We start from the raw sequence: 13,612 nt of genomic DNA, 5'->3' as shown, positions 1-13,612 counted from the left end.
GGTGTGTGAAGAATAGCCACTCCTCACCATTTATACAAGGCAAGTGAAGGATTCAAGTGGTGTGTGAAGAGCAGCCACCCCTCACTATTTATACAAGGAAGTACTTGGATACTCAATGAGCAGGAGCTAGGCTTGTCTTACCTAATGGAGATGGCAAGAGGCCACGAGAGAAGGGAAGACTCAGGCCGGTCCAAAAGGAGAGTTCCAAGAAGACTTGGTATTGCCATGAGGATGGTGCAATAGCCCAGTATGAGGGATTCAAGTGACGAGCCAATCCAGTCACTCCTCACCAAAGAAAAAGGGAAGTTTCCCTAAACTCATTTCAATTCATCTTCCTTCAAGAATATCTAGTAATCTATTAGGAATACTAGTGTTACTACACGACAACATATCTAATAATCTATCAGGAATACTAGTTTTACTAAAGACGATCTATAAGCATAATTTGAATTTGAATTGATTGAGTTATGTTACTTGATAAGTACTGATACACTTGTGGAATAATGTATCAGGTACCTTACTTGGAGACTCAATGGAGAGGATCAAGTTGCTCCTAGCCTTTCAAGATGGCATGAAGTCCGATGAAAGGGGGAGACACTAAACCGGTTCTATAGAAGAGTCCAAGAATGTGTGGTGAAGTGTGCGCAAGCCTTGAAGTGTTGCGGTACCTGTTTAGGCCGTGATCCAGAGCTTCTTGTGTCCAACCACACTGGTTCCAAGGCACAAGAGCTCACTGGCCAATCCCTAGGCTTTGGAGATCTCTACTCTTTTTCCCTTGAAAGGTTTTGTCCCAATGGGTTTTCCTTATAAGGTTTTTAATGAGGGAGTCTCTTCAGAGTTCCAAGCTTGACTTAGGATCTCCTAAAGTCAAGCTTGAGGGGGAGTGTTGAACTGAAGACGAGATAGAGCTTGTACATTAATAGGGCAAACTCTAGAAGATGTCCAGAAAAGTTTAATCAAGCTTCAGAAGTATTCTGAAGTATCTATCTTGTGAAGTCAAGTCTAGGAGATACTTAGACTGATCATGTGAAGTGTTTGGAAGAGTTAGAGAGAAGATGGCTTCAGGTGCAAAGATAGGGCGAACCAAGAAGAGGAATTGATCGACTCAGGAAGAAGAATGGGTGATGTGCACACTTAGGGCGAGTGTACGGACAAGCCTAGCCGTACATCGACCGTACATCATCAGAAGATCGACCATTCATCCGGTTAGCCAAAAGAGGAAGAATGGGCGCGGCATGATTCAAATCATGTGACCGTTGGAGTGAGATGGAAGCAAAGGAATATACCTCAGGATCAATGTGGTCCAAGAGACAGGCTGGAAAGGGAAATGTGATTTACCTTTACAGCCTTATCCGCACACAGATCCATCTTGGCCGCTCATTCAAACTGAAGCATCTAAGCCATCCATCAAGTCCATACACGCCTCTCCTTTACAGCTAGCACCAGAACATCAAAGACCATCCTTCTCTCATCCTAGCCATCCAATCTATCTTGCATTTATGTCCATAGGATCTAGGCTTATTTTTTGAGACATGTAAAGGCATATATAAGCCTTAGATGGCGTTTTGTAACACCTAAGGGAGTAAGGGGGAGTTCCCCTCTCCACTTCATGAATGATAAACTTGTTCTTGAATCTGAAACGCTAATCTCTAATCTCTTATTCTCCTAATCTCTCAGTCTCTTAATCTATGTTCCTAAGTCTCTCGTTCTCTCATAAACACTCTCATCAATCTCTCTTTCTAAATCACCTAGAGCAAGCTCCCATCTTTCTCCATTGGAGTTTATACACACACATACAAACAGAGAATCGAACTCTACAAATCTTATACTTTTTGTATCATGCAAGCTCACCAACACTCCCCCTTAAGCTTGAGACCGAGTATAGGGAAGATCCAAGCTTGAAGGTGAGCGCATACTAAGCTCCATGATCACCCTTGTGGGAACACCTCCATCTTCTTCAGACTTGATGCTTACAGCCCCACTTAACCACCATTGCACTGAGGAGATACCTCAGCTCACTCTCCAAGCATTGCACTGAGGAGATACCTCAGCTCACTCTCCAAGCATCTCACACCAGGAGCTTATTGAGTAGCTTTCTTCTTCCCTCAACTTCGTCTGGATCACTCCATGATCAGCTTGCAATGCTCTTGAGTAGCATTTTTCTTCCCTCCACTTCGGCTGGATCACTCCATGATTAGCTTGCAATGGTCTTGAGCTTAATTGCATCACCCTCCTGGTGATGCTCTTCCTTGCATGTCTACTGCTCTCTCTACACTCATCTGATGTGTAGGCTATGGTGACTAAACCACCATGGACAGAACCGCAAGTCACCTCTCCATTGTCACAACATCCTCTCTACCCTCTTTGGAGCAGGCTGTGGACTTCTCCACGGATTGTTGACAATGGGCTTCATCTTATCATTCTCTTTTAATGATAAGGAGGAAATAGGTCTTAAACTTTGGCTCTTCAAGTTGCTCATTTGAATCCCCACCGTAAGCTTGAATTGAGTATAGGTTCAAGCTTGAAATTAGCCTCAATGAACTTCAAGACCAGAAGCACACCACCCTAACAGCTGCGCTTAAATCACTTATCCACCCTTTTGCCTTCAGCTTCAAGTACCCTCAGATCACCGGCCTTCCTCATGACTTAGGTGGTGACCTTCTTCTTCTTGTGTGTCTTGAACCAGGAGCTCAACAACCTCATGGCCTGCGCTTCTTAAACCGGCTTCTACACACAAGCACCTTCCCATTGCTCCACACAATGGATCAAGTCTTCCTCTTGTGTGTCTTGAACCAGGAGCTCAACAATCTCGTGGCCTGCGTTTCTTAAACTGGCTTCTACACACAAGTATCTTCCCATTGCTCCACACAATGGATCAAGTCTTCCTCTTGTCTTGGATAGGTGGTGAGCAAAGAACACTTCTTGTGAATCTGAAACACCACTCAAACTCGAGCAAAGATAAGACACAAGAGTATTGGGATCAATCCTTGATTAATCATCAAGTTGGATTCCCAATCTCACGAGCATTGCAACAGATTAAACAAGTTATTTTCAAGTTTTATCTTTGCAAGCAACCTCTCTAAGCACAAGCACTTTCTTTTCCAGATTTATGCAAGCTACTTAGGCAATTTTAAAGCTTCTTTACTCAGCAATTTAGACATGAATCTAATGCTTCAATGTAAGACAGCCACAAGACTATATGCAACAACTTTCAATTCGGTTTCAATCCATGTATGCAAGCAGACTCAATCAATCACAACAAGCATCATTATGAACCGGAGCTAAGCATATTAACATATCTAGTAATCCTAGTAATACTGATAAGTTACTAGACATTTTTTTAAAAGCGCTTACACTGCTGCTAGTAAGCCTAGTATAACTAGTAAGATTTTAGGATTACTAGGAAACCTGATGAACCATCAAGGACTGAGATTACTAGAAGAAAAGCTCTTTGAGCATCCTGGGACTGATTCTAAATTCATTTTATTTTATTCAGCAATCTTTTAAACAATCTTCAGGTTTTCAATCACATCACAACATCACAACCAGTCAACAACACAAGCTCATTATCAAGATGGTTTATAGAATCGCTTACAACAAGGAACCAGGTTGATTCCTTTTGCATTTTGTGAAACCGGCCATGACTGTTGTTGGAACTGAGAGTTTGGATCATCACCCACCTCCTTCTCCTTCATTTCATGGCCACCATCTTGTACCATCAACTCAAAAGACCCCTCCTTTCTTCAGAACATATAGGCGCCAAACTCTTGACACCATACTCTTGTAGCCTGATGTGAAACTTCTCTTGGACAAGGAGCTTTGGAGTCAGGTTAGTTAGGCCTCTCCGTACACCTTTGCCTCCAAGGATAATCTCCATTTGAGCAGGTAGAGAACAGGATGAGGAACCAAGGGAAATCGCCAAGCTTCAGCCTTCTTCTTCACAAGGGACTGAACTGGATGGGAAAGCTTCAATGGTTTGGTTTTGAGCTGAGGCGTGAGCTGTGGTCTTGCGGAAGCTTCAGCTCAGGTTCTGATGAACCTCGCTCTGATACCATATGAGATTTGTAGAGTTCTCTTCTCTGGGTGTATGTGTGTGTGTATAAACTCCAATGGAGAAAGATGAGAGCTTGCTCTAGGTGATTTAGAAAGAGAGATTGATGAGAGTGTTTATGAGAGAATAAGAAACTTAGGAACAGAGATTAAGCGACTGAGAGATTAGGAGAATAAGAGATTAGAGATTAGGGTTTCACATTCAAGAACAAGTTTATCATTCATGAAGTGGAGAGGGGAACTCCCCCTTACTCCCTTAGCATATACAAATCGCCATTACATGGCTTATATATGCTCTTACAAGATGCTAATCATAAACCTAGATCCTAAGGCTGTAAATAAAAGATAGAATGGATGGCTAGGATGAGAGAAAGCTGGTCTTTGATGTTCTGGTGCAAGCTGGCGTGTGTGGACTGATTGGAAGGTGGAGATTGAGGCTGTAAAGGTAAAGCACCTTTCCCTTTCCAGCCTGTCCCTTGGACCACTCTTATCCTTAAAGTATCTTCCTTTGCTTCCATCTCACTCCAACAGTCACATGATTTGAATCCTGCCGCGCCCACACCTTGCATTCTTCTTCTTTTGGCTAACCGGATGAATGGATGAGGCTCGGGTGTTGTACGGTCGATGTACGGCCTGTCTGGTCCGTACACTCGCCCTAATTATGCACAACACTTATCCTTCCTCTTTGGTTGATCCATTCCTCTTCTTGGTTCGCCCTATCTTTGCACCTGAGGCCATCTTCTCTCTAACTCCTCCAAACACTTCACATGATCAGTCTAAGTCTCTCCTACACTTGACTTCACAAGATAGATACTTCAGAACACTTCTGAAGCTTGATTGAACTCTTCTGGACATCTTCTAGAGCTTGACTTATTAATGTACAAGCTCTATCTCCTCTTCAGTTCAACACAAAGTTGTTCTCTGATCTATCAGTTCCTCCTGATTTCTCTGAGTTTTCCATCATTTCGTTGAAATCTTCTGTCAGGAACCAGGGTCCTGGTCTTGAGGATGAGATCGCAGCCAGAGAATCCCAAACCTCCTGTCTTCTTCTCATATCAGGTGCACCATAGGTGAAGGTACAGTTAAAGGCCTGGCCCTTTACAACTGCAGTTGTGTCGATAAAGTTGTGTCGTGAACTAACAATTTGAATGTCAATGCAGCTGTTCCAGAATAAAGCGAGACCACCTCCACCATGACCATGTGGAGATACCAGATAATGAGAGTTGTAGCAAAGGTCTCGTAGCTCATTAAGAACGAAGCTGTCGGGATTTTTCGTCTCCATTAAGAAAAGTACATCCGAAGAGTGTAGCTTGTGGAGATCTTTGAGTCGCTGGACTGTCTTGGGATTCCCTAACCCTCGACAGTTCCTGCTTAGTACAGCTAAGGAAGAGGAGGATCTTGGGTGTGAAAATCCTTCTGAGGTTTCACACTTGCAGGTACGCTCTTCATCACTGGTCTGCCATTACTGGTAGTAGGGATCGACCCAACGTTTGATGAATTTGTTCGATTTTGTCTAGAGGTTGGTGTCGCATGGTTAGCTAGAGAAAAATGAGCTGACGAGAAGTCCAGTTAAGATTTTTGGTCTGGGAGATTGCTTTTTCTCTTTTGGAGGTCTGCCTCTACGTTTGGGAATAGACATTCCAGGGCCAGGGAGAAGAGGCGGTTGGGTGCTAGCATTTGCTACTCTAGTGGCAACTGCAATGATTGAAGCGGCCGTTTCTTCCATGATGCCTTCCGCATTGCTCTGCAGGACATGTTGGCGACGAGCTTCTCTTTCCACTGGATCAGCACAGTTGGTGTACTGTATAGAGACATCTACTAGTTCCTGCATAACTTCTTCTGTTGGATTCCTTCATATTCAAGAGATACTGGAGCTTCCTCACCTGTGTCGAAGTCGACAATGGTGTCTTTGATGATGGGGTTTAGGCCATTGAGAGATACACGCATTCGCAGGAACGTCTGGGAGATGATGTAGTCATCAAGGGTTCCCAGCTCCAGTCCAATGTTGTAAATAACTTTCTCGTGCCAAAAGTGGAGGGGAAGACCCTTGATATCAATCCAAAAAGGGATTGAGACGGGAAGGTTGAAGAGATAACCGGCTCCCATCTTTGAAAGATCACCATCCAGCCATTAATTTGATAAGGTATGTTGTTTAAGACGCCGTGGATATCATCCTCTCTGTCAAATCTAAATTGGGAGCGGTCATGTCCCAGATCTGAGCCAGAGACGTGTCCTTTCAGAGTCCAGTTGCGTGGAAGTTCTTCTAGCAGATGTGTAATAGCGTGGTACTTTGGGTTTGTAGCTCTGCTGATGAGTGTGAGTAGGTTTCTTTGGATAAGGGCTGAGTTGTCAAAGCTAGGTGCTCTGATTCTTTTACAGGTAGAATCCGAGGCATTCTGAGCCACTCCTTTACCCTTTTCAGCTGCTGTTAGACGCCTTGGAGACATGTTGAAGTTGATTATGTAGTCGACGTCAGAGGGTTGCTGTGTTTGTAGAGTAGTAGGGCGTTTCCGTTGTAGTAGAAGCGTGTAGGTAATCCAGAAGCTCGAGGCGTAGAGGAGTTTCCGTCGACTCTACGTTAGTTCGAGTTGTTAAGGTTGACTGAACATGGAGCTAGCAGAGCTACCGGCTCCGGAGGTGACACGGTTCATCATCTTCCTAGCTGAGGTAAGAGCGGAGAGGCCCAGCCTCCGTCGGAGTGAGGATAGGAACACAACGGTTAAAACCACAGCTTCAGTTTTTGACCGCAGGGTATTACTCAAATTGGTATAAGATTTGAAATGCAAGAGGAAAAGGCAGAGATCTATTGCCAAGTCAGCTTGCGGGGTGGTGTAATGTTCAGCACTTAAGGACCATACTCGAACACTGTGCCTGAGAGCGTTTCTGATCCATACTATTTTTCTGAAAACAGCTTATTAGGGTCTTTATATAGAAGTATTAAACTTCAAAACAATTAGATTATTCATATAAATATGATATCTGTCCACTGTGCTAATTGAAACACCAAATTACCATGCCTCAATAAGACTAATAGTTATTTGTATATCGAAAGTTCGTAAAGCTAAACTCATATGTTTCTGGGAATATCTATCAACATAATCATCTGTTTAAACCACTTCACACATTTTTATTCTCCCAGCGTTTGTCTCCCTTAGCATTCAGTTTAAAGAGAATTCCTATTTCAAACTTAATTGGCCATTTCTTGAGCAATTCTGCCTCATTTATAATTACTTATGCATACAAGTTTGAAAAGAGAGAAGAGATGATCATAGAATTTGGAAACAAATACAAACATGTAACCGAAAAAGAAGATTTTTCTTGTTTAGATAGCCATGCGTCAAAGATTGCAAACGTGAAGAACTATTGACATTATTTTAGATTCAAGTAGAAAAAGAATTTAGGAATTATAACCAATGTATACGAAAATGCACAATAAGATTCGAGTCGAAAACAGTTCAAATACTTTTGAAAAAATAACAATTCCAAAGACGAAAGAAGTCAGAGTCTGTAAATAATTATAGAAGTCGGAGTTATTTGTATATCGAAAGTTCGTAAAGCTAAACTCATATGTTTCTGGGAATATCTATCAACATAATCATCTGTTTAAACCACTTCACACATTTTTATTCTCCCAGCGTTTGTCTCCCTTAGCATTCAGTTTAAAGAGAATTCCTATTTCAAACTTAATTGGTCATTTCTTGAGCAATTGTGCCTCATTTATAATTACTTATGTATACAAGTTTGAAAAGAGAGAAGAGAGGATCATAGAATTTGGAAACAAATACAAACATGTAACCGAAAAAGAAGATTTTTCTTATTTAGATAGCAATGCGTCAAAGATTGAAAACGTGAAGAACTATTGACATTATTTTAGATTCAAGTAAAAAAAGAATTTAGGAATTATAACCAATGTATACTAAAATGCACAATAAGAATCAAGTCGAAAACAGTTCAAATACTTTTGAAAAAATAACAATTCCAAAGACGAAAGAAGTCGGAGTCTGTAAATAATTATACTATTTGAGAACAAAGAAAAGGGAAGCGTGTAACAGACTGCTCGCTAGCCACAAAGATTCCCTACATCTCCTCCTGCAAACAACTATAGAAAAAATTAGCCTTAAAAACTACAAAAAAAATTGTATGCCCCAAAAGGATGTTTCTCACTTATGTGCTCAAAACCGGCTCTGCTCACTCACGAAGGTCCAAATCTATTAGTAATTATATTTCTTTCAGGTTGTAAGCTTGTCTAAAATTTCGAGCTACACATAAAAAAAAAAAACATAATGGTAAATTTCGGGTGGTTAGCCCAATTTGTCTGATGTCTATGTCGATGTGTGTCCACACCAGTGTCAATTTAATTACAACAAAAGATTTGTGGAAATAGCTATTTCATTTATTTGTCCTCTCCCAGTTTAGTTGAAGATTCACTGAGTTTTCAACATAACAATATTATTATCTATTGAAAAATATTACTTCAAAGTTCAAATTAAATAAGATAGATTGTTTATACCAAATGTGATATATAGAATGTACAAGTCAAAATATCTTTGGCAGGTGGACAAGAACAAAAAAATAGTAACACATGAGGGCACAGATACTCTAAATGCTCATAAAAGGTTTTTAGAATCTAGAAAACAAGCTTATGCGGCTCCATTCCTTGTGCAATGAAAACCTTGTGCCAAGGCAAATATTCAACTCTGAAACTACCTCAATGGCTTTGATCAAAGCTCCATCCACAGCCTTCTGGTCGTTTTTTCCCTTGTGTAGGCACTTTCTGAGAATTAAGAGAGGAGTTGTATTATGTCTTTGGTCAAACAGTTGACATATTTACCAAAGAAGATTATTGCCTTTCTCTCTGCCTCGAAAACTCTGATAGACCTTGGAGTGTATACGTACGGACACGAGAGGAAGGCAGCACAGTAGAGGAAGAGGAAACAAGTGAAGAAGTACAAGGGAGAGCTTGAGATTGAAGTGGAGCAGAAAACAATAAACTTGAGTAGTATAAATCGTAGACTTATTTGTCTTTTGCCTCTGGGTTTTTATGCTGTCGGTTTGGATCTTTAAGCAATTTGCTTAGGATTTGTGCTCAGGTTTGTACTGTTTACAATCTGAGAATAATAAAAGGAAAGTATGATTAAAAGATATACATCCACGGCTACATCGGACTCTCCTTCTCCCTTCTTGGTCTACTTCTCGGCTACCTTTCCAAAATACTGATCATCAAATTTATCGAGGCTAACATCAGAGACTTTCAGTTTGTGGCAATCATTGATCTTGAAGGGCCAATTACAAAAATAGGAACATATCAGGTGACAAAAGTAGTGGATGCCTAAGATGGATAATAGAACGCGGCAGAATTAGAAAAACTCACCGGGCACAAAAAAAAAGAAAAACAGAGGGTAGTTGGTTCAAAAAAAAATAACTCTCTTTCCCTTGAACCTACCAGCAAGGATGATCGGTACTGTCCCAGGGGTCATGCTGGATCTGTAATACAATCACATTCACAAGAAAAAGCCTACTCGGACTACAGCGTATAAATATTCAATAGATATCTAGATTCTCTTGCCATTGATATGGAACCAGCCTAATCAGACAAATAACCGAAGTTGAGAAATGCAAGAGATTAAAAAGAACATATATGTGAAACAAGGAATGGATAATTAGTTTGAACCAGTTAACCGTCTTATCCTGTGCATACATCTACCATCTATGCAATCTATTCACTGACATCTAAAAACATCACATCTCTACGTTCGGAAACTTTTGTTAAATCAAACATATCTCTACACCTAGTATGGGAAATTAATATAAAACTAATTTAGAAAAGCAAACAGATTTTCAACGGCGAGAGAGGAATATGATTAGAGAAAGACATACACTGACATCTGCTACGGTAGCTTCCGACCCAAGCGAAGCTTTAACAGGCGAAACTTCCGAATTGGCGTCGTAGTTGAGCCTCAACATCAGATGACATGATCTATCCTCTGTATCTTATTTTCTGAACTTTTAGCTTTTCAATTCCGTCCATGGCAGCGTTGTCACCGCCACAACTTTCTTCTTCTACTTTTTACTCTTCTCTCTGATCAACTTTATAACGTCGGTTTCTCGTCATCAACGGAGACGGCGGTGGTGGTTTAGATTCGCGGCGAGATCTATTAGAAATCAATTGTAGCCGTTGAATTGGCAGGCTAGAGCAGATCATGATGATGAACCAAAACTTTTCCTTGGGACTTGGATTGAGAAGCGTTCTTAGAAAAAACAACGGCTCAAACCAGTTCTTCAATCTATTAATCAGTTTAAAGGGTGTGTTGTTTCATTATCAAAAGAGGTCACTGTTAAAAGGTGCGTCGATCAGAGAAGAGGTACGTCGATCTGTTGAAACAATTAGATGACATAAGATTTTGTGATCAAAATAAATCATGTCCGTTAGATTAAAAGTAAGGATAAACTCAAACGTTAGATCAACCTTTTTTTTTCCTATAAAAAAATGTTGATGTCATAGAAGAACAAAATTAGATTTGTTAACTTGTTATTGTTATTATATATAGATAATTGATACCAATTACAGGTAGGACCTCTTTGTGTCTCACATTTGAAAGTTGTACTATAGCTAAGCTACCAAGTGGCCACACGAAAATAATGAGAAGTCTTGCTCTTTCTCCTTCAAACCGTCATCTATTTTCTACAAGGTGGTTCTTACATTACTACTGTTTATTTCTTTTGCAAATATTGAACACAATATGTGAGCTACTGTATTTGCTGTCAGTCTTAAGGATGAAACTCGGCCACCTAGCTGTAGATTGAGGTTTTGTCTAGATTATTTAAAGAAAATACAGTGGACAAAGTCGGCTCATCTAATATAATCTCTACTCATGTGCTTAATCTTCCTCTTTTTCTCTCTTCGGTTTGATTTTTGTATGTTCATCATAAGCTGAGATTAAAAAGCATAGCTACTTTTCCGGTTTGGATTCTAATTCAGGCAAGGAAAGCTCTTCACACGTAAGAACCCTCGAGATCTTCAAGCTTCTAAGAGCACCTCCAATGGGGCTTCTTTTCATTGGAGCTCTTAAAATATGTATGAGCACCTCCAATGGGGGTTCTTCCAATTGGAACTCTTAAAATATGTATAATGTATATATATATATATATATATATATATGTATAAGTATTTGTGGGGTCCACAATTTTTGTGGAACCCCATACGCAGAAGCTCTTAGAGCATCATTAACCCTACAAACCCATTTGGGGCTCTTAATGAGTTTTTAGTAATATTTGGTAGTTAAGAACTTCAGCTAAGAGACCCTTAAATTTTGTGCTCCAATAGAAGTTTCTTAATTAGGGGTTCTTAAAAAAAAATTATGAAACATTGTGATGAGAAGATAAACATTGTGATGAGAAGATAAACTTAGGCTATCTTAAAAAAAAAAAATTGTGAAACATTGTGATGAGAAGATAAACATTGGACTCAACAATTCAGCTAACCAAACCGTCAACCTACTGATTTTCCCGTTCTTTAAGCTATCTTGACACTGCTTTACACAACTAGCAACTGAACAATCACACACCTGTCTCATCATTTACATCAAAGAGAACAAAAGAGATGAGACTGACCGTGCTTCAATAGACTGATGTCCTTGTCCACTTCAGAAACTGAACCATCATCTTCTAGTTCTACCTTCGAGTATGCGAGTTTGCTTAGTGATGAGAAGCAGAGCGTACCTTCTTCCTATTTGCCAGCAGCTATATTCTGAATAAACACAACACAGAAATTAACTTTTGTAATAAACACAACACAACACAGAAAATAACAACAAACAAGAAAAAGAAACAGAAGCTATGGTACTACTCTTTTCATGCTTTAGCATGACTGTTAATTTGAGGACATTAATACCAAAACCAGATGAGTGGAGAGATAATGCACGATCAAATGATAAACTCAATGCAACACTAAAAACGCCCCAAAATAAGCCAATAAATAAAACATAATATGCAACTGAATGAAAATAAGCCAATAAATAAACCAGATTCTTTATCTTGTTTCTACCAAAAACGTGAGGGTGCTTCAGAGAAAGAGCATCCACTTCGTCCTTACTCAATCCAGCACTCCTTTAATTAGATCACAGGCTTCTCTAAATCAAAACTCATAACATCAGGATTTGGTAGAATCAAAAGAGCAGCTTCCTCTTTCCCAATACCAAATCTACAAAAATAATCAGTCTTGTTCACAAGAGCTCCTTCTGAACATTCCATAAACAATGATCTGTTTCTACCCATCAACTCCCACATCTCCTCACTCTCAAACCCCAAATCGTAAAACACCCTAACCTTCCTACCAAAGGCGTACCAAGACTCCACATTCTCTTCAACAACATCCTCTGAACCAAACTCCTCAAACAATTTCCTCAGCTTAACAAACAAACAACCAATCTCTACACCACCACGCAGAACACTCGGATACGCTAAACAAACACCAGCCACAGCCACAGTACTAAACCCCCCCACCATTCAACCTACCCAGCACCAAACCAATCTCATCCCCACTCTGCAAAATAAAATAAAACAGACCTTTCCTCTTTATACAACCTCCCAAGCTTATTCCAAGGAAACCCAAACCCAGACAACGCACACGCCGCCTCCAACACTCTTGGATCCTCGGAGAAGAAGAACTTCGTCTCTGACCTCCTCTAAAGTAAGCCCCGAGTGCTCCCGGATCACCATTCCCTCATCTGACCCGATTCTAAATCAATCAAGCATCGATTCTAAATCAATCAAGCATCAAACGGAGATCCGATCAATGGATTAGAGCAGACACATGATGAAGAGATAGAGACGAAGAGAGGAAGAGAAGAGAAACAGGCAGGAAGAGAAGAGAGAGCGACACGTGTATGCTAAGACACGGTTCTTGCATCACCTAATTAAGAGCGACACGTGTTAATTGTATTTTTTTTTTTTAAATCATAATATCCTAAGAGACATATCTAAAATACAGCGTTAATCATGTTCTTAAAGTCCCATTCTAAGAACTTTTACCTATGGGATTTCACAAAAATTATGTATCCTACAAATATTTATACCTATATAATATATATATATATATATATATATATATAAAATACATATTTTAAGAGTTCCAATGATAAGAACCCCTAGTTGGAAATGGTCTAAAAACTATCAGGTTATGTTAACCTGTTTATGTTCACATTGCTACAGTTTCTTGGGGTTTGGTCTATTGTTTACTGGATCGCTAATGGATGTAATGGCGTTCTTCTCTCTCGCATTATTTTCCTGTTTTTTTTTTGTAATGATATGTATTATATGAGGCTTACAAGGTTTTGAGAATGTTGTGGTCGAATGCAAAGGGTGATCCTTCTTAATTGGTATGCTTTTTGCAAGCATGGTCTGAAGAATACGTTTGCAAACTTGCACTTGCTTAGTTGGCATCAGACGAAGCTGATTTAGAATCACAAGAGCCCGAAATTAGAAAGAAAATGCTTCAGGATGATCAAAGTACATTGTTTTAATTTCCCTTCTTTATTAACACTTCGATGATTTTCTCTTTTTA

At 39.9% G+C, this 13,612-nt stretch overlaps 1 protein-coding gene and 1 long non-coding RNA gene across 3 annotated transcripts; both read right to left on the bottom strand.

Annotated features, from left to right (window-relative positions):
* Positions 1 to 4,948: 4,948 nt before the first annotated feature.
* LOC111205641 lies at positions 4,949 to 6,156 on the bottom strand. The gene is made up of 3 exons (XM_022701774.1): positions 5,934 to 6,156; positions 5,609 to 5,829; positions 4,949 to 5,506 (listed from the first exon to the last, which is right to left on the bottom strand). The coding sequence occupies exons 1-3, from the start codon at positions 6,154 to 6,156 to the stop codon at positions 4,949 to 4,951; spliced, it is 1,002 nt and encodes a 333-aa protein (XP_022557495.1).
* A 2,367-nt stretch (positions 6,157 to 8,523) lies between these two features.
* LOC125585371 lies at positions 8,524 to 13,049 on the bottom strand. 2 transcript variants are annotated; one of them, XR_007322290.1, is made up of 3 exons: positions 12,616 to 12,943; positions 11,662 to 11,797; positions 8,524 to 10,422 (listed from the first exon to the last, which is right to left on the bottom strand). It is a non-coding gene; the product is annotated as an uncharacterized LOC125585371 (long non-coding RNA). The 2 variants fall into 2 exon arrangements; XR_007322289.1 differs by lacking the exon at positions 8,524 to 10,422 and having other exon boundaries at positions 11,376 to 11,797; positions 12,616 to 13,049.
* Between the last annotated feature and the right edge of the window lie 563 nt (positions 13,050 to 13,612).

This window comes from Brassica napus, chromosome C4, assembly GCF_020379485.1.
Source record: "Brassica napus cultivar Da-Ae chromosome C4, Da-Ae, whole genome shotgun sequence".
NCBI lineage: Eukaryota > Viridiplantae > Streptophyta > Magnoliopsida > Brassicales > Brassicaceae > Brassica > Brassica napus.
This window is presented reverse-complemented; position numbering and strand designations above follow the sequence as displayed.